The sequence below is a fragment of the Lutjanus erythropterus genome, chromosome 21, assembly GCF_056507025.1.
Source record: "Lutjanus erythropterus isolate fLutEry1 chromosome 21, fLutEry1.hap2, whole genome shotgun sequence".
Classification (NCBI taxonomy): Eukaryota; Metazoa; Chordata; class Actinopteri; order Lutjaniformes; family Lutjanidae; genus Lutjanus; species Lutjanus erythropterus.
Genome location: NC_139337.1, coordinates 17,672,458 through 17,694,368, shown reverse-complemented (window position 1 = coordinate 17,694,368; position 21,911 = coordinate 17,672,458). Strand labels below are relative to the sequence as shown.

Below are 21,911 nucleotides of genomic sequence, written 5' to 3'. Positions count from 1 at the left end.
CTGATTAAATTGTCTGTAAAAAGTGTCACTCTTAAACTATTGTTAACTGTATGTTAGCAATGTCACTGAATAAAACAGTGCACACTCTTACATGTTTTTATAGATTCAGCAAAGTACCGGAGTTTATATTTCAGTCTGGATCATTTTGAGTCAGCAGGAAATTTTTCAGTATATTTTAGATTTGCTGTAATATGCCACGGCAGTTATACATAATTGCTGTAAACCATGTAAGTCTTACATCTGACGTCACATCAGACAGGACACCAACTAGTGGTAATCAGATAACATAACTGGATGAAAAGAAGCGATGCCACACAGTGGATTTCTGGTAGCTTAGTGAGTTTGGTTAATTTTGTTTTTGTTAACTTTCATTATGAGGTTTTACGGTTTTACACGCTTGAGTGCGGCAACAGCTATGGCCAGCTAATGTTGCAATCTCTTTACACACTGAGCAGCCTAATTTTTTGGCTAACGATGGAACTTTAGTGTGCATAACAAGTGTAACCTCTCAAACTATTGTACAGTGGCTAAACTGCAAATATGAACCAATTGCAGAACAGTAAAAATACAACAAAATACTGTTTTGTAGTAATCCAGTACTGTTTTGTAAACTTAAAATTGCATTACAATATAATGACAGTAGGTTATTGTAAACTGAAATACAACAACTTCCCAGCAATCAAGTTTACTGTGATTGTTTAATGCGAAGTTGTCACGATTGACAAACACCAGGCACTGAGCGCTTCAAGTTGATGTAGAAGTAATATTCTCACAGTATTTCTTTATAGGCTTCTTTGCAGCATCAGTGTTGCCTTTTGACATAATTTATTTGTTATATAGTCCCAATAAAAAGTATTAATTCCCTTGGATATCTTCCTCTTTTATTGTTTTTATAAATGGAATCATGGTCAATATAATTTGGCTTTTCTGCCAAAAGATTTACAAAAAACCCCTCTTCAATATCAAAGTGAAAACAGATTTCTAGAGAATAGTGTCAATTAAATAAAAATATGCAATGTAAAATAAGTGATGGCATAAATATTCACCCCCTTAAGAGTGACTGACCTAATTCATCAGAGGTCCATCCTACTGGGGGTAATAGTCTCCCAATTGGTAAAATGGAGATCACCTCAGCACAGTGAATGTTTCAAGTATAAAGACACGTGTCTGGAAGGTCCAGTCACTGGTTAATCAGTATTCCCGTCCACAATTAAACCACAATAACGAAAGAACACTCCAAGCAACTCAGAGAAAAAGTTATTGTAAGTTAGTACAAGTCTGGGGATGGATAGAAAAAAAAAATTCCGAGTCACTGAACGTCCCCTGGAGTTCAGTTAAATCCATCATTAAGAAATGGAAGGAATATGGCACATGTGTAAATGTGCCTGGAGCAGGCCGTCTTCACAGACTTAGTGACTGTGCAAGAAGGAGACTAGTGAGGGAGACCACCAAGACACCTATGACTACTCTGAAGGAGTTAAAAGCTTCAGCAGCTGAAATGGGAGAGACAACAACTGTTGCCTGGGTTTTTCACCAGCCAAAGCTTTATGGGAGAGTGGCAAAGAGAAAGCCACTGTTGAAGAAAGCTCATATTAAATCTCGACTAGAGTTCACCCAAAGGCATGTGGGAGACTCCATGGTCAAGTGGAAGAAGGTTCTTTGGTCTGATGAGACCAAAATGGAGCTTTTTGGCCATCTGACTAAATGCTGCGTTTGGCGGACACCAAATGCTGCACATCACCACAAACGCACCATCCCCACTGTGAAGCATGGTGTGGCAGCATCATGCTGCTTCTGAGCTGCAGGTCCTGGAAGGCTCGTAAAGGTAGAGAATGGATGAATGGAGCAAAATATGAGGAAATCCTGGAGGACAATATGATTCAGTCTGCAAGAGAACTACGACTTAGAAGAAAATTTATTTTCCAGCAACACAATAACCCAAAGCATACAGCTAAAGCTACACATAAATGGTTTAAATACAACAAGTTGAATGTTCTGGAGTGGCTGAGTCAAAGCCCAGACCTCAATCCAATAGAGAATTTGAGGCTGGACTTGAAAAGGTCTGTTCACACCCGCTCCCCATGCAACCTGACAGAGCTTGAGCAGTTTTGCAAAGAACTGAGTAAAATTGCAGTGTCCAGATGTGCAAGCCTGACTGAAATCTATCCACGCAGATTCAGTGCTGTGATTGCGGCCAAAGGTGCATCTACTAAATACTGACTTTAATATTTATGCAATCACTTATTTTACCTTACATATTATTATTTAATTGACATTACTGTGTAGAATTCTGTTTTCACTTTAACATTAGAGTTTTTTCGTAAATATTTTCCCCAAAAAGCCAAATTATATTGACCATTGGTATATTATAAAAGCAATACAATTCCAAGTCGAGGAACACTTTTTATAGGCACTGTATTCTCCATAGTTTTCCTCTATAACGACCTGTTTGTCTTACCTAGTGTAAAAACGTGAAACAATTCAGCCAGCACATGCAAAGAAAGCCTGGATATGTTGAAATTCCTTTGTAGTACAGCCTCCTGCTCGCATATCCTCCAAAACATGCTCCGTTATGTGGAGAATGATTTGAAGGTTATCAAAAGGCTGGTTTATTGATGCAATACACATGATTAAAAACAGCCGCTTCCTTTCCTTGGAGTCATAAGCCCAGGTTTGTGAGGGATGTACATGAATTATAGATGGGCTTTAATGACAGCTGCCCAGCCTTTCGTCTCCCCTGTGTCACTTAACTTTTCATGGGTGTAAGATGAGTGGCACCAGCACTGTTTTTCATCAGCTGCTTCCACCGCTTTTCACATACAATGCCAGTTACAAGGTTAATATGGATAAATCTCAGTGATCTATTCATAATAAATCTATCCATTTTCACAGCAGCCATCAGTCTGATGTTGTGTAAGGCAGAGATGCTTATGAATGTTTTCTGATGCTTCTAGGTTAATTTAGCTCTTAAGCTAACTTTTATTCCTCAGTCAACAGTTTCCCTTTTGTCTGTCTGGAGCTGAGTTTTACTTACAAATTTCTTTTCTGATTCTGTTTGGCCTATCAGAAATTCCTCAATCGTAACAGATTCTCTTTTCAGTCATTTCAGGACATTAATTTGCAAGCTCTGAGATCCTAATCACTAATGTTTCAAACATTTCTCAATTCACTATTCTATTCTATAATTTTACAATTGCTCACATGGGATAGTTTGGTTTATTTAAAGCGGGTTTACTGAGGTACTGTCGGTGTATTACCAACAGCAGATGGCGGCTGGCTCGCCCCCAGTTTTGGAGAGGCAGAGAGGAGTACGAGCATGAAAGCTAATCAATATACTGCTGTGGACAGAATCAGTAACAAAAGGTATTTTAACCACATAATAAGTTGTGTGACTTCTGAATTATAAAAAGATCATTTGGAACAGCAGTAGCCAAGCAACTCCAGTGTTCTGCGAGGTAAAATTACTAATTTCACGTTTGGCTTATATAGTGGTGCTTTCCTGCGGGGAAAGGGCTGAATAACAGCAAAGGTAAGTGGCAGAAATTTTCTAAATATAGCATACACTTAAACTGATATTGATTTTTTAGGTGGGCCTTTTTTACCTAGCTAATCTACCTTTTGTAGCTGACCCTACTCACAGCTGGTGCCCTTCCCTGATAGATCCAATTGGGATCTATTGTAAAACCCTACATTAAATAGTGCAAACTATGCCTTCAATTTAATTAAAAACATTAAAATATGACTGGGTCAAAATCATGACTGGTACTCTATGTATCACATGACTGGAAGCAGTTTAAAGAGATCCCACAACTAATCTTTCCCAAGGTTGTTTTGTCGGGTCACCACTTTAGTGTCAAATGATCCTCCACCTCCCTTTTCCCACACTATCTCCCCTCCCTCCTTGCATACCGTCTCCTTCCTCCTTGATAGACTTGGGCTCTGAAACGGCGAAACACTGCATGGTCTCGTATTTCTGCTGCTGAGGCTCGTGCTCGTGCGGCTCGTCCTGGCTCTCGCTGTGGGGATTGACCAGCATTCGGCAGTTGAACGTGTGACTGTTCCTCCTCGGACCCTCGCTGGACCACGGGACGCCGTTCACTACAGGGAAGGGAAAAACGGAAGAAGCAAGGGAAATTTTACAATGTGGTTCTCTGAGGGATTTTATCTGATGAATTTTACCGCAGCCAAAAACTGCACAACAAAACAGGGAGATTGGGCCAAGAGAGGCTACCACACTGCAAGTGAAAGACATAATGAGAGCAAGACAGAGAGAATGAAGCCGGAAAAAGTGTAAAAAAGGAGAGAGCGGTTGCTGGGTAGAGATCAGTCATAATGAGCAGTTGGAACCCGGAGCCCTGTGCCATCTATCCACAGCCATGCATCACAGCCAGGCCTCCATATGCATGTCCTCTAAAACATCATTGCCAATCTTTCTTCTGCTCTCCAACACTTACACAGGCGCGAGCAAACACACATGGACACGCGCACGTACACACACACAAAAAAGAAAGAGACATGTACAGTCACACACACACACACAACTCATTTAACTCAAACTCCCATCACACTCCATCTGGTTTGTGATCTCATTCAGTGCATTGATAATCTCCCAGTATCTGGGACACAGCCCACTGATCGTTTCCAGGGTACTCCGCTCCGTGCTGCTCCCCCACCCAGATGGCTGGGCACTCAGACCTCAATCCGGAGCACCAGGAGAGAAGAGGAGCGGAGAGGAAGAGGAGAAGGGACTTAGAAAGAGCTCCTGGTGGGGTACACTGACATACATTACAATCACCTCTTATGCAGACAGGTAGGATGTGGAGGAAGAGTGGAGGTAATGAACGTGTATCCGTTTAACCAACAAAATTATCTTTCTCTGTATGTGTATTCAGACAGAAGGTTGGAAGTGGGCGTGGTTTGTACCAGAAGTCACGATAAAATTTACTCTCCAGCTTAATATTCATTGGAAATGAAGCATCAAAACAATTAAATATTAGCATATAATTGATTCTGATATGTCTAGGGCTGCAACTAATGATTTTCACTGTTGATTATATTCCTCAATCAATCAGTCAGTCAGTCGTTTGCAAAACACTAGTCAACATTTTACACTATTTTGTGACATTTTATAAACCAAAGCACAAGATGATGTTCTCATATGTCTTATTTTGCCCACACTACAAAGATATTCAGTTTACTGTCACAGAGGAGCAAATACACCAGAAAACATTCATACTTAAGAAACTGGAATGAAAGAATTTAGACCTTTTTTTTTCTTTTACTTAAAAAGGTAATCAAACTGAATTTAAAAAACTGAAATCTATTATCAAAAAAGTTGGTGATTAATTTAAAACTACAACTTTCATATTTCGTTGATCTTTTAGGCCCTTGTGGACGAAAGCAGCAGTGTTTTCACCATAACAACCACAAAGTATATTATCATAAACAAAAAATGTATTTAAATAAAAAACTCCCCCTGCTTCTTCTTCTGGTTTATGTACTTCGTCATGTACTACTACTGTGCTGTAACTTTGGCTGGGAAAATGTAAACACAGGCACATTTTAACTGGTTTCACAGAGAATTCGATTCAGTGGCAAGCATTAACAACAATTATACAGAAATAGCCCATCTTTTCACGGACGGTCCTGTTTACTTGTGTGGGTCATATAGAGGCATCACTAATAAATTGAGACCATTTCATAACCAGATAAAAACTCCCTGTAGTTGCTTTAATAATCGATTTATAAATGTTATAGCTCTATATATTTTCAAGTCTTCATACTGTACTTTTCATCTCTCTCTTGCTTTTATTTTAATCCTTTTTTGTTGTAATCTTTTTTTCCCTCATTAAAAAACTATTTTGTTATTTTATTTTACAGAGTTGTGATGCTACAGTAAAAATATGGAAAAAATATATGGCAATATGAAAAGGACTGTGTTCCCACTTTCACCAACAAAAAATTTTGTTACAAAAATAAATTATAATATTAAAATTATGTAATTGCATAAAAAATACTTAAGTGAAAAGTAGTCCTTGTAACATTATTTTGTTACATTTTAATAGCAAATCACTTTAATTAACAATAATGAGTATTTTTGGATAAATTGCATTATTTGTGCTTTCCAGAATAATGTATTTGCGTTCAGGTGCATCCTTTGGAGGAAAAGAGAAAGAGAGGAGAGAAAAAAGGAGACGGAGGGAAAAGAAGAGGGGAAAACTTGAGGAAGGCAAACCGTCTGTCTCATGGAAATAAATAGCCTGTTTTCATGAGATGAGCAATGCAGGGATGAAGACAATGCTTTTCAGGGAGCATAGGAAAAAGCGAGAACACAAAAATGGGAACTTGGTGAGGGTGAGAATAACACACAAAGTGAAGAGAAGGGGAAGGAAGGGCATGGGATGAGAATATAGGAAGGGAGCGATGCTGCTGACAGGGGAGAGACGCCGAAAAAGGAAGTTAATTAGCTGAAAAGGGAGGGAGGAAGAAGAAGAGAGGAGCGAGAGCAAAAGTCTGGGCTGAGCATCAGCAAAAGAGAAAATGAAGAACCTATAGGGTTTTGCGCTCGGTGCCAACTCTGCATATAAAGCTTACATAACGCTTTGTATCAGCAAGTGTTCTCACAACCAAGGAACCGTAAACATTTTAGCGTTTTAATTAAACTGACATCACTATCAAACAACACCTACAACATACCTGCCTGAGCGGAAGAGAAGAAGAGGGTGTTAAGAGACAGAAGAAGCACACGAGATGAGGCCAGACTGTAAACGAGAGCTTGCTAAGTTATAAGCAGAGGGGGGGGTGATGCAACATAGAGGACATACATGCGGCGTTGAACAGCGAGACGAGGAACACAAGTGACACAGCGAGACAGAAAACTGACAGGTAGGAAAAAAAGCTGGAGAAAGATGCGAATGACAGACCGGCAGAGAAAATGAGCTGGAGACTAACCGAGAGATTTGGGCAGCAGGTTCTTGATGAACTCGGCGTGATCACCGACATGCAGCACACTGTAGACACTTGTATTCATCAGCTCCTCCTGGTTGTAGCGCAGGTACTGGGTCACATTCTCTGACACGAACACGATGTTGCCCTCCATGTTCACCACAAAGAAGAAGCCGTCCAGGGCCTGGAGGGGTAAAAGGGAGAAAAACATAACAGCAGTTCGAGTTTGTTTCTTTAATTTTTTATACGGGAACAGAACAAATCTGAAATGAAAAATAGAATGTGAGAAACAGGAGAGTAAAAATATGTTTGACCACCTGTATTTCTCACTAATACTGGCTGATAACTAGCTGCTAATAGAAATAACACTGCAGCTGAATAGGTTATTAAAAGCCTTGTCCGACCCTGATATGCTTCCCCCACACATAGTTTATTGAGATAGTTTTACTGTTCGTTTGAAACTCTTACATTCAACAACACAAGCTAAATTTGGTGCATGAACAGGATTTCCAGGGCTTTGCAAGTAGCTGAATGGCCTGTTAGAAAAAAAGTTGGACAAAACTATTGGAAATATTCTAAATACAGCATACACCTAAACTGATGTTAATTTTTTAGGTGGACCTCTTTTACCCGGCTAAACTACCTTTTGCAACTGACCCTGTCCACAGCAGTACACTCCTTAGCTTCCAGGGGACGGATGTGAACACGTGCGTCATGTTTAGCTTTTAAGCTTGGCTACCGTTGGTGAGGATGGCTGGGCATGAGCCACTACAGATGGATACAATCTGATCAGCACCCTGACTTTAAAAGCTAACGCACTGAGCATTTTGGCTTTTCGCCCGACTGTAAGCAACTTGTTAATAAAAGATAAGAGAACTAAATTCATCTGTTTATTTTAATTATGGATCATCAAAAATACACTGCATTTAAAAGTAGCAAGTACTCACACAGTGTGAAAAAATAAATGTATAGATAAACTTTGAAACATTTAGAATTACATCATAACTCTCTGAATCAGAATTGAATTGTTGGGGTGCCAGGAGATTCCAACCCCAACTGTGATCAGCTGACATGAACATAAAGCACTGAAATTTTGGCATCAGTCTTATCAAACTGTGTAATATGTGGCACATTTACAACTTGAGAGCAGGTGATTAGTACAGTGTGTGCTTCCATCACTCCTACAGACACTCAACATCAGCATGTCTGATAGAAATAGGATAAAAGCATGTGCCTGCAGAGATTGGAGGATGTGGAGGAGGAGGAGGAGCACTTAATTGAAAGAATACAGCCCCAGGTCAGCCATTACAGACAAGATGGTGTCAATTAGGCCATCAAATCACCCAGAGCCCTTAAAAAAAGGGAATTCTGCTGGTTGTAAAGCTATAAAATCTAGTGTCAAGATAAGAGACAAGAGACTCCTGCCAAGGTGTCTGCGCCACACCTCTGCTTAAATAATCATTACCTACACACACGGCACAGACACACACACACACACACACACACACACACAGTTTGCATTACATGCATTTATAGCAAATGGTATGCTGAGTTTGAAAAAATGATAGTTTGGATTATTTAATGTGGGGCTGTATGAGGTATTTATTTATACTCAGTGTACTAACTATAGGAGATGGCAGACAGGACACCCCCAGTTTGCAGAAACAGAGAGGCGTACAGAAGCTAAGCAAAGCACTGCTGTGAACAGGGTCAGCAATGAAAGGTATTTTAGCCACTTAAAATCGATATCAGTTTAAGTGTGTGCTATATTTAGAACATTTCACGCATTTACATGAGACACACATGACTCTCTCCAAACCAAGCAAACTCCATAGACAAAATCAGTAATTTTACATCACAGAAAACAGGAGTTGCTGGTCTATCGCTGCCTTGATCCGTTAGTTTGCTTGTGTTATCGTGGGACTTCAGTGTTTTAAAAAGTATAGTTTGGGATCACTGAAGTCACACAGAACCACAAACAATCAAACAGACTGAGGAAGCGGTAGCAACTCTTGTATTCTGGAGGTAAAACTGATTTTTTAATTGATTCAAAATCACTCATTTTGCCTATAGAGTTTGGTTGGTTTGGAGAGAGTGATATTTTGCTTATAAAAAGGTGATTTCCCATTTGAAACAGCTGTCTGACTGCAAAGTAGTGAAAATATTGTAAATATAGCGTGCATTTTTCTTTTTTAGGTTAATCTTTTTTAGTGGCTAAAATACCTTATCTTGCCGATTGACAACTGATAAGTACCTCATACTACCCCACTTCACTCCCACGTCAAATAATCCAAACTATCTCTTTAATGGATCTACTGGCCGTCTTTGTAACTACCCTGTATGACATACAGCAGGCTAAATTTTGGGGTGCGGCAAATTAATACGTCGCAGGTTACACATGATCACATCACTGCATTAACGCAGCACAGGCTGAAAATAGACTTAAAGAGATCTCATCTATCACTGCATGAAGCGGAGCAGTTCCAAAATGCAACACTGTTGTGCAAGTGCACCCAGTGTGAAGAAAGGCCATGTACTGGACAAGTAGGGCAAACAGAAACAGAGCAAACACTCCACAGTGCCAACTCTTGCCTTCTTCCAGACACTCTTGCATAATGCTGTTAGCCAATACCTCAATTTACAATGCCCTGATTAAATATACACTGTAGGGCCGACTCAAGCTAATACATATGAATATACTCTAAATAAATATGCTCTGAGCCACCAGACTCTCCATGCTCATGTTCTATTTTGCAGCTAGCCTATTGTCTTGATATATGACTGTATAATGCTTTAACCTCCCACAGCAATGTACAGTAGGCTATGAATTGTTATAGCGTAGGGAGGAGGGTCATGTCGACTCCCCTCTCCTCCTGGGTGCTACAGTTATTTATGACATGATACTGGTGCTTTGCAAAACAGGGCTCTCTTCACATAAATTCTTGCTCAACATGCTGCCTGCCAAATCATTACTGTCTTAGTAAATAAACAATTTAACAAGTCTCGGCTAGAGCTCAGTGCCGACCCTAAATACTATTTTGTTATAGAAGAAGAATGTCTGTAGCGCTGAGGGTCAAAAACTGTCAAGTACGTAAATCTGACATCAAATGTCACAAGCTTTTGTTTTTAATGATATCTCTACCGATGTAAAACGGATAGTTCGAATTCTATTAAGTACTTATTGATAGTCATTGTATTACCTACAGTAGATGTCAGTCAGCAGACCCCAGTTAGGAGAAACGGAGGAGAGTAACAGCATGGAAGCTAAATATTAAACCACTGTGGACAGGAGAAGAAACAAGGTATTTTTGCCACTTAAAAAAGGTCCTTACAATAAAAAAAGATCAGTTTAAGTGTACATGAGGCATTAGTGGACCAGCAACTCCTGTGTTCTATGAGGTAAAATTACTCATTTTGCCTATAGAGTGTATACAGCGTACACTTAAACTATACTATATATAAACTATATAACCTATATATATAATATAGGTTATATAGTATATACACTATATTAGGTGGACCTTTTTTTAAGTGGCTAAAAGACCTTTGCTGCTGACCCTGTCATTGCTTAATGTCAGTGCCAGTACTCCTCTCTGTGGTGATGTGCCAAATGCCATCTACTGTTGGTAGTACACTGACTACCAATGAGGACCTGATGATAATGATAATAATTTGGCAAATTTTGACCATTTCCAAAGCAAAGTTCTTATAACATTGGACAACCTTAGCTTCTTTTGTTGAATGAAAGAAACATGTTCATATTTCTCAAAGTATTGAAAATCAGGCATCGTATTGGCACCTGTATTGTATTTCAAAACATCCTCAGCCCTAGTCTCTAGTGTTGTCAGGCCGCACAACAGCAAACATACGGAGCAGTCTGTCAGGAATGCAAACTATATGCCATGCAGTCATGTGACAGAACAAGACTTGCTCGCAGGAGGTTAAAACAACAGTGCAGTAATGTTTTTTCTTGGCGTTCTCCGTCTTCCTGCGCTCGCAGAAAGAGTGGGCGGCAGCAAGCCTTGGAGGAGGGTCATGGGGCGCGTGGGTGCATTTCCTGCCGACGGCCATTCTCCTCAGAGCATCCTGTAATGAGCCCGTGCTGGCTGACGGGGGCTGTGGCTAGAGCAAAGAGCGGGTGTGAATGGCCGATTGCTGTGTTTTGGGGCTACTGACAGATGGGAAAGCATGCAGGCTGCACCGGGCTATATTTAGCCACGAGTTAGTATGTCGATTCAGTGACGCTGGACCAGGAGAGCTATAAATATTCCATGACAGGACAGATCTAGAGGCGAATGAAAGGAAGATGGGGAGGGAGGGAGAGAGAAAAGAGAAGTGAACAAGTAAGAGAGAGAAAGGGAGGGAGGAAGTGAGTGAGAGGATGGGCTCAATGGACTGATTCATTCGCCAGGCTGTTGCTTTCTTTCCCATTATACGTAAGCACTTCAGTGGCCCTCCACAGGACAACGAGGCCATTGCTCCACTCGGTGATTTACAGCCAATCCGGGGCAGATACAAGACGCTGGCAGCTTTTACACCACACAGCTACACTCACACACAACCACTACTGGCCCATTTGCGATTGTTCTCTGTGGATAGCACTCTTCATTATATACCAATCATGATTTAAAGAGAAGAGTATATCCTGTGAGAGCGTTCCTATGAGTGTTTGGAGTGTTCAGTGTGTGGTATTTCGATACGACACTGTGAATAAGCAAGAGAAGGCACTCTACCCACCTCCAGCATCATTGGTCCCAAGGCATCTTTGTCAATCACACTTTGGCCTGTTGATGAGACATCAGCCTTCTGCACCTCCTCCTCATTTGCTGCTGCAGCTTTTTCTGTTAATAGGAAAGTCAGTGACAAAAATTTAGACGCAAAAGAGAACACACAGAAACATGCATGTCAAAGAAAAAAAAAAACTGAGAACAACTGATCTGTTTTTCCCCCTGACATTGACCCACATACTTTAAAAGAGGTCACTTGTTGACAAGACTTCTAACAAGTATCTTTTCGGGCACAAAGCAAACATTTTGTCCCTTTTGTCAAAATATGTTGCCATGGCTCAAACCCAAGCACTAAACAGCGAGCAGAGTGAGAGGTTGTTGTAAATGAGTGTCCGAGCACGCAGCTGCCACGCTGATGGCAGCCACTGGACGGATTGCATTGGCATGAAAAAAAAGAAAAAAGGCTATTATGGAAACACTGACAGTGCGCAACCAACTGCTGGTCCCAGAGCAGCAAGTTGTTACTATGTGGTCAAAGAAGACCTTAGAAATATTTACCCAAAAAGTTGATCATAAAGCTCTCTTTTCTTTAAACTAACAGAACTTGCATATCACATACCATTTTTCACTTTATTTTTCCAATCACTGTATACATTGACTATTGCTGACTTATTGCCATTGTCATTTTTATGTCATTAGTATTTATTGGCGTTAATTTGTTATTATTTGTCTTCTGTAATTTTAGCTCCTTTTTCCTCAGATTTGAAATTGCTTTAAATTATCATGTAATATTTACTTGTATGTTTACCTCCGTTGTGGTTAATGGGGATCCAATAAATGTCTCAATAAACAAAAGAAAGCAACTATTTTTGACTTTATCATGTATATGTCCAATAGGATAAACTCAACACATCCTGTATCAATTTCAGTTTAAAATCATTTGGTATTCATGGCTTGTCGGTTTACTTATCAGTTTATAAATGTAGGCGTTACATGAATTCACTACATATTTTAGTAATATTAATTCTATGTGGTATGTTTGATGTGCGTTGAGTGACTGCTACAGTTACCTATTTTCTTATGTTCATATTTTGTTGCTTAATGTAAAACATTTTAAGTTTACCTGTAAAGAAAAAAAAAAAAACTGCCATCGCTAAAATTTGGGAACCACTGACCTTGACAACGAATTGCTCTACAAAACACTGTGGTTTAATCTTTAAGCTGGTCTATTGTTTTTTTAAAGAAATTGCAAGGCATCTTTTGAGGCACTTTATTTTGAACTGTTCCTACAGAACCACATTTTACCTTGGAGAGCTCTTCAGCATTGCTACTGTTTAGCCAGGGGTAGCATCCCTTTTCATACGGACTGCCTTTCTCAAATAACGTGAGTTGGCAGGGTCTCCTTGTGAGCTCACACTCCTGTTGGATTTCCAAGTATGGATATAGAGAGTAAAGCTTGTTGCACATACAGGTACATATGGTCTGACTAATATTACCAAGCTAGACCTTGGCAAAACACAATTACAACAGTCTGACCAGCTACACACTGATGATTCAAACTCAAACACAACACCATTGAATCCTTGGCCTAATAAGCTGAAACAAAACTTTTACTTTTATGATTATGTGATTGGTTTGCATAGGACTTAAAATCAGAGTATCCTGTAAGCTCCTGTACCTGCACTATGGTGCTGTGCATTTGTCCATGTGAGTGATTGGGTTAATAACCATGCAGAGAAGCCTTATGTTCAGAGCGTAGGCTGCCCTACTTTTGGAGATGATGATGAGAGGCGGAATATGAGTGGGCTTGTTGGGGGGGGACACATTTAACTGTCGCACCATGCCAAAAAGAGGGCTGACCATATGGTGAGAGAATGCTGTGGTGAAAAGCAAACAAAATCATGTCCTTCGTCTCTTTTTTTTCAGTTTTTTTTTGGGTGTAGACGTGTGAAAACTGACACAAATGCAGGTTTCCCCTCCTGCTCTGTGGGCTCGTGCAACACAGCACAGACCCACATTCATCTCTTTCAGCATTAATGATGTGTGCATCAGCAGGACCTCTCCAGGCCCAGCGGGGCCCAGTATACCAGCACAGCTGCCCTGGGTACAGACCCATCACTCAATGTCAATGCGGCCCTCACTGGCTCTCTGTCCGTCTGCAGAGTCGTGCCACAGATACAGAAAGGGACTGATTATTTCTGAGGGTTGCGACTGGTAACTGTGATAAAATCTGTAACTAGCAAGATGTTTGCCATATACTGGGCTGTCACAATATCAGATTTTCACTACATGATGACTGTGGTCGAAAGAGCTCACAAGAACAATGAGGGCTGGGATGCCACACTTGTCTCACAATTCAATACCATCACTATACTTGGATGCTGATTATATATGTATTGCAAACTTTAAGTATCGCGATTTGATATCACAACTCAGTACGATTAATTTTTTTTCAATACTAAAAGTGTACTCTATTATTCAACTTTTATCAACTGTCTAAGAGAGTGAATATTATGATTCATATTTCCACAAACAACAGACCTCACATGTCTTTCTTTCAGCAGACTGAGTTAACAATGTGAAGTTGGCAGCTTTCAGTTTATTTCCACTAAACAGAGGAAATATATGCCTGAAAGTATGAGCACACATATTGTTTTATATTAAGCATGTAGTAAAATGTATCATTAATATTGCTGTGGTCATGGTGCTAATTTCTCTTAGCACATTAATGGGAGTTCCCATAATTTGTTAGCATTGAGCTAATGGACAAATTGCTTGTTAATTATACAAAGGAAAAATAAATAAATTCAGCAATTCAAAAATCAATTCAGGAAAAGTTAAAAAAAGAAATAATCCTAATAATTAAGAAAATAATTTTTTTCCTCCCACCTGTAATAACAATATTATTGCAATAACTATAGAAAAAAAAAGGGTAAAATTATCTTTGACTTGGCCTTTTGTATTTTGTTTTTTTCCTGGCAAATGAATTACAAACGTACTGGGAGGTGGAGTGAGCATACAGTGTGTACAGTATTGAGAAACACTGGATTATTCACACAATATTACGTGTATTATTAACATGACATCAGTATATCATTTTCGAAATCTAAGTTGTTGTCAATGCTGATATAACAACACTCCTACCATATACTACTCCTTTATTCCACTCTAATTTGAACATCTAATACTCAGTGTATTGACATTTTTCTCACATGTATAATAAATAAAAATGTACTAAACTCTCTACTAACTGCAGCTCAGCAGCTACTGGCTATTACAAAGCTGTGTTGGCAAGAGTGAGCATTTAGGTGTAAAAAAAGCTATAAAACTCTTGGCTATGCCATTATTTTATGGGTGCTATAAAGATCTCATCATTACTCAACATATTGTCTATTAAGATGCAACAAGCTGGCAAAAAAAAACAAGCCAAACCTGTGTGAGGCACAGAACTCCACCCTGATTTCAATTAGCAAAATGTATGCAGAGAGCAAGACAGGAACAAACAGAGATGAATTAAAAGCTTTCAGTAGGAGGCCACTTTTTCAAAGGCCATCATTGCTGCATTGCACTTCTCTGCAGGGCTGTGATACCAATCAGTGAGAGTTATTAAGTCACATTAGTGTAATTTAATACATTAAGTAATGTCACCATAAAGTGAGAATATCTTTAACACAGTGACGATGCTCTCAGGAGGGAAAAACAATAACAGGCTTATAGAAACAGAGATTGTGCACCGTAAACAATCCTATAGAGCCTTGGAACACTAAACAGCTGACAGATGAGGTGCTATGAAAAGAACAACTGACGACGGTAAAATGATCTACTTCGAGCATCAAGACATCTCAATGAGCTTTCAGTGCAACAACAAGTGCAGTGAGAAAAAATAAGTGGCTGCTGAAATTGCTGGCCCTCTGAACTGTGCGAGATGAGGCGCGGCAGCTCTCAATGCTAGCGTGAAAAAGGTGGCCACTGAGGTCTGAAGAACAAAGCAGAGGAGCAGGGACTGTTTAGCCCTTCCCTCGGTGGTCGCTGTACAAACACAATTATGCCTTCAGAAGCAGGCAGGGGATATCACTCTCGCCTAGTGTAAGGAAAAAAAAAAAAAGAGGGAGGGAAAAAGAGAGAGGGAGTGGGACGGACAGACGGCAGCCAGAGATTGTGTGTGTGATTTTTTGCATCCCGTTGCTCACTATTACATAACGCTCAGCTTTGTGAGTCACGTAAAACAAGATGACATCAGCAGCCGGTCTGATTCATGTGTACCTCGAGTGTGCCACTCTTTGTCTACCAGTCACTCAGCTGCTTTTCTTGTAGCATTTGTCCAAGCTTATTCACAATTTAGTATTTTCTTTTATATCTACCTGAGGAAAGTTGCAGATTTTTTAGCTATGTTTGGACCGGTGTAAATTTTGATTTAGTATTAGTCAGTCTTTTGACTAAAAACTGGCATTCAGTTTTAATCAAAGTTTAGTCCTCTAAATTGTTAAGGTTTTTAGAAAAAAAAAAAATCACCAGTAGATTTCATTTCCTCTCCTTTGGCCTATCATAAATCTAACATGAAGTATACTACATTTCTTCAAGCATGCATTCTTCTTTTTGTGACATATTTGTTTAAATGTGAGAACGGGGAAATGTTCCACTTCCAGTGTTTATTGCTAATGTTTATTTCACTTGCCTGGTTGGCAAGTAGATTTCTGATACAGTGAATTTCTGCTTGCTCCTGTACAAATGTTGTTCTATTTATTAGAGGTTGACAGATGACAATAAAGACTGAAGTTAACCATCATGTATAATTCTAGGGCAGCAACATCTATAAAATGTCAGAAAATAGTGAAAAAGGTCCTTCCCAGTTTCTCAAAGTCTTTAAATGTCTTGATTTTTCAGTCAAACATATAAAGATATTAGTTTAATAAGATAATGAACAGAGAAAAGCAGGAAATCGCCATTAATCGACTATCAAATCAAGTTTAATTCTTTTTTTTTTTTTTACCATTTGCACGGTTGGGCAAGTGTGTTACTTGATTTATAGTCTGACATGACATGTTAATAATGAGCAATCCTTATTGTTGACCCCCAACTTATTATCTTTAGTGTGTCAATCGATCTTGTAATTTATGATGAATATTAGGAACTCTGGGTAATTTACTTCTTTTATCTGTACAGGACAGTGGTAGTTTCATTTAGCTTGTATTGTACCAAAAACACACCAAGTTGAATTAGATGCTAAAGTAACATTAGCTGAAAAACAAAAACATTTAAGTACGCTGTCCTTTGCATGAATTTACGAATGATTCGTCTGCAAATGTCGCCTCAAGTTTGTTGCATTTTTACCACTGACTGTTGCACCACACAGTTTACAAAGGCTTTTGTTTTCCTTGACGTCAAATGTGAAATATATCTGTAAGTCTGTTTTTCTCTTTCTCCCAAAAGTTTAGACATGCAGCAAGTGCATTGTGTGCATGTAAACTCCCTAAAACACAAAGAGCTCGTCCTTCCCTAACATTTTTTCTTGTTTTTATTAGTTGTTGAAAGTGTCATTAGATTTTAGTTTTTTTATAGTTTTTGTAATCATAAATTACTAAATTTTGTTTAGTTTTTGTTTTGTTTTTGTCATTGATGAAAACTATGACTAAAATTAGTAGTCAACAAAATTAGCACTGATTTGGACCTAAAAGAAGTTTAAAAAAAACAAACAAATTGGGATTCCCTTGATCTTCATCTGGTAAATCCGACATATAAACAGACCTCAACTAATTGCTAAAGACTACTAAAAAGGAGAAGCTGGCAAGTACAACTGAGCAGGCTGATCCATTTGCCTGATGTTCTGGCTCAGGATGGAAGTGGGAAAGATCGGCAGCCAACACAAAAACTGCTCTGGTTCATCCACATTATATGCTGAAGCGATGGAGGGAACATTAAATCAATGGTGCTGCCCTTTAATAACAACATCAATTATTGTGTGTGGAGCAGATCCCAAACCATAATATTTATGCAATCAAATCAGATGCTTCTGCCAACAGAGTGCCACCTGTGGCACTTGTGGTTAATGCTGGAGCCTTAAAACCACAACAACATCCTGAGCATATTCATGATATTCTAGCACCTTATTCACTGAATAAAAAGCTACAAATCAAAGCAGTGTTAACTCCATTTGCACATACTCACTCAGGCTAGGCTTGGTATATTTTAAATAGGCTGGATGTCGTAAAATACTGAGGGAAAAGAGTGTAGGTGAACACATATTGTGAATTAAATGCTTCAGAAAAATCTGGTAACACAGAATTCTTCTCACTCTCGTACTTAAGCACCCATCACCTCTCTTCAACAGACATGGAAAGTGTCAAAACATTAAGGGTTGTACCTTGCTCTTTTATTTGTCTGATCTGTTTCACAGTTTCCTTCAGGATTGCACATTTGTCAGGCTTGACATTGAAGTTGTCGATGTCGTTGAAGTTGGCGAAGATCAGCTCGGCGAGTTCTTCGATGTATTTGTTCTCGTGCTCGCGGTTGCGCTTCTCGTTGCTCCGCTTTGGACTATGGAGAACAAAGAGAACACAGGAGTGAGAAAATGAAAGCAGTGAAGAAGACGGTAACAGCAGAAGGGATAAAAAGCATGGGGGGGGGGGAAAGGAGGATCAAGTGGGGGAAAATGTATGTATGCTTTATCCATCTTAGCTTCAATTTATTTTATATTTCATGTTTATCTTACATTTATATTTATTCCTTTTCTGCAGCTTGATACAGCACAGTGAATCTCTTTGTATATATACAATGACAACAAAGGCATTGGAATGGCACCACAATGACAGTATAAAAAGGCGGTAAAGAAAGAGCCAGGAGCAGAGCAGAAACAAAACTATCAAAAGGTTGACTGAGGAGCCCACTTATTTTCATAGCAACCAAATGACAACAAAGTCCACAACATCTACTGTAAACCTTGGCATGGGAGAGAAGAGAGATAAAGCTAGGGTCAATTATTCTCCGTATGGCTTGAAATATATCTCCAGGCCTCTCCGTTGTGCCAACACGGAGCAGTGCATCAATAAAGAAAAGCCTCATTCTTGAGTGGTTATCTGAAGATGAATTATGCAGATTTATTGTACAGACTTCAACGGTTCTCCAGGGTCAGCTGCCACAATAACATACAGCCTTTCCTGCAACTACTGGGGCAATGTTACACACAGTATTTCAGGGTATAAGTAACTGGAGCTTGATTTTACTTTAAAGAGGACCCATTATGTTTTCCCTTATTTTCTGTCATATATAATGTTACACTGATGGATGTTCATAGTAATTGTGGCCAAAGTCTCAAATAATGAGGTAAAAGTATATAAAAGTAACCCCTGTGAGCAAAATGTCAAGGTTTCAGACTGCGTTTGCAATATTTACTTTTTACTATCAATGACATGTTGACATTAAATCGTTGTGGATTTTTTTTTTTTTTGTTTGGTCATCTGCTCCAGGCACATCATACCACACCCACCCAGTCAGACTGTCTTCGCTCGACCGCTCTGCTCAGGATTATGTTCGTGTTTAATATGTCTTTTCAGTTATGAGGGAAAGTTACATATTTTATGGTTCCTCTCTGTAAATCACAGAGAGCTGAGCAGCCGTGAGACATCAGAGTTTCTGGTGGACAGGTATTTTTACTTGTTGTTAAACTAGTTAATCGCTACTGGTAGTTAGCTTTGTACTCCCCCAGTGTTTAAGCTCACAGCTCAGGCAGAGTCAGCTGCATTGAGCTAACTAGCAGTTAGCGGCTAAACTAGCAAACCGCTAATAACAAGGAACACTTTGTTCATCAGGAAACTCCATAAATCACCAAAAGTTGAGCGCCAGAGCAGCTGGAGAGAAATCCAGAAAAAATTTCCTCCATAAAATATGATCCAGTTTCACCAAAATCAGTGAATGATATTAAAAAGTTGTGGGCTTGTGTACAGTAATAAGTCCTCAGAAACACTCTGCTCCAACTTAATCCTTGTCTCATTTATGGTCTGATAAACTAATTAATCAAATTAAGTGCCCCATATCATCTTCTATGTTACTATGGTTACTTCAGCTGTCATATCCTATCAAACACATCAACAAAAGGATGAGGGACAGTGCTGAGTAGCACTGAGGTTGTAGTCTCACATAGCCAAACTGATCTCTGAGCTAACTAGCCAAGCGACTAATGTAGCAAACTGCTGAGAACAAATTAAACTGTCTGTCCATCAAGAAACTGTAAATAGCTAAAACAGACACAGACATCACAGGGAAGACTAGAAAATAATTTCCCCATGAAACATAATTTAGTCTTACCAAAATCAGTAAGTAAAGGTGTGTTTTGTACAGTAATCAGTGAAACTTGGCAACCAACACCACGCTCTGCAGTGTCCATTGTAATGAAGCGGTGCTCACAAGCAGTGGGTGCAGCTCCTGGGCAGACTTCCTAAAGTTACCCAATCAGAAGACAGTAGGGTTTTTGGGTGGGGAGCGGCTTGTTTCAGTGAAAAGAGGGGCTACATAAAGGGCCAGTATAAGATAAATAAGGATGTTTTCAAATTGTGAATTGTGCAAAGCTACCCTAGTAGAGTCCCAGAATAAAAATTGTTATATAGTCTTACATTGGGTAATAGATGGTGCAGGAGGAATTGGAAAGCATAGGCAAAGTTGCTAACCACTGTTGTCCCCCACACTTTTACCATCGCTTTTGAGAGTATACAATTAAATCAAGTAGAAATGTCTCCAAGCAGAGAGAAATGTCTGCCTTTTGGCCAGAGGTACAAGTCTTACCTGGGTCCTAAAAGTTCGGCAGAACATTCTTTGCGTTTTCGCGACTCTGCCCTGGCAGGGTCAGATGAGTTTTCACCAACTCCACTCATCCTCAATGCATATCAGCGTCTGGAAAATAAACACACAGAGACAAAAACAGGCTTTCATGAAATGCAAATGCATGACACAAGCATATAAAAACACACGTGACATTCGATGGATCTACAACAAACTCCAACAGCAGAATTATGTGGAAACCACATATATATATATACAGTAGGTGTGTGAGCATCTGCATACAACACACACACACAATCCAGTGCTGGGGGCATAGGTTGATCCACTCCAGGAGAAATGAGTGAAAATGGAGCGGAGAAAGAGATTCAATCATTTCTCTCTGATGGTGCAGCTCTCCCCAGAGAGGCTGAAATGAGAACACGGCGCTTTGCCCACAGCACCAGACTGCGCGCTCAACCATGTACCAAGAAAAACCCATTCGTTACACGATACCAAGCAAAGCCAGCTCGCAGTGAGAGCCGAGTGGGTCTATAATCACAACATGTGTTTGTGTGTGTTTACCAAGTACCTCTGAGGACGCTTTACCTGCAGCGGTTTGTAAATGTCACTCAAAAATTAAATGTAAGAATAATTTAGTCAGCTCTTTGAAATCAAGCTACAGAGCACCAGGTTTTACTAAGTAAGAATTCATGTTGTGACTGTTTTATTGTATCCAAAGTGACAAGCTGGCTGAGGGCTGTTTCTGTTACCAACACCCCACACACTGCTATCTTGGGTTTTCACTGCAACACAAGATGAAATGCCATTAGGTTATGGTACAAGTTTATGTTCTTAATCTAAATCATTCACAACAACTCAAGAGCCTTCAGAGACTTGGGAAAGTTTGTCTCTCTGCAGATGCTGAGCATCCACACCGACAAATCTTTTATGCTGCTCCTCCTCTTCCTCTTACCCTGCGAGTCAGCAGCACAGGCTGAACTTCATGCCACTAAATGAAAGACAATCAATTATTGATCAAAGTAATGTCTTATTAATTACCACCATCATCTGCACCAAAATTTTATGGCGGCTAATGGACTTGGATTTCAATATAGGACGATATCTGCTGCATAGAAAATGTGAACACTTGTCGTCTTCGAAAGCAAAAGACATCTAAAATATATATGCATGGAAATAATTTCTTGGTTCAGACAAGATCAGTGATCTGCAGCCCTTCGCTTTGAGAGGGTTATGAAGACAATAGACGGTTGCTCTTTATTTTTCAATATACTAATAAAATCTAACAAGCAATACTTTGTACAAAAACTAGAAATAATATGTTCTTTATTAGAAAGTAGATATGCCCTTATTAGACGCAATAAACTTAATAGTACACTAATAAGATGTAACAAGCTATACTGCTTATCAAAACAGACAAAAACTAGAAATATTAAATATTAGACCCTTTATTTGACCCTTATTAGACTT

The 21,911-nt window shown here is 39.4% G+C and overlaps 1 protein-coding gene across 3 annotated transcripts in view; it reads right to left on the bottom strand.

Annotated features, from left to right (window-relative positions):
• The window catches only part of ncoa2 (nuclear receptor coactivator 2), an 84,779-nt gene that overhangs the window by 30,903 nt on the left and 31,965 nt on the right, over nt 1-21,911 (bottom strand). For all 3 annotated transcript variants that reach the window (XM_084746845.1, XM_084746844.1, XM_084746846.1), the window contains 5 exons: nt 20,448-20,555; nt 18,034-18,206; nt 11,683-11,786; nt 6,952-7,129; nt 3,910-4,098 (listed from right to left, as the gene is read on the bottom strand). In XM_084746845.1, the coding sequence (XP_084602971.1) occupies nt 3,910-4,098; nt 6,952-7,129; nt 11,683-11,786; nt 18,034-18,206; nt 20,448-20,536 (733 nt within the window). In that variant the 5' untranslated portion in view covers nt 20,537-20,555. The remainder of the gene's footprint in view (nt 1-3,909; nt 4,099-6,951; nt 7,130-11,682; nt 11,787-18,033; nt 18,207-20,447; nt 20,556-21,911) is intronic.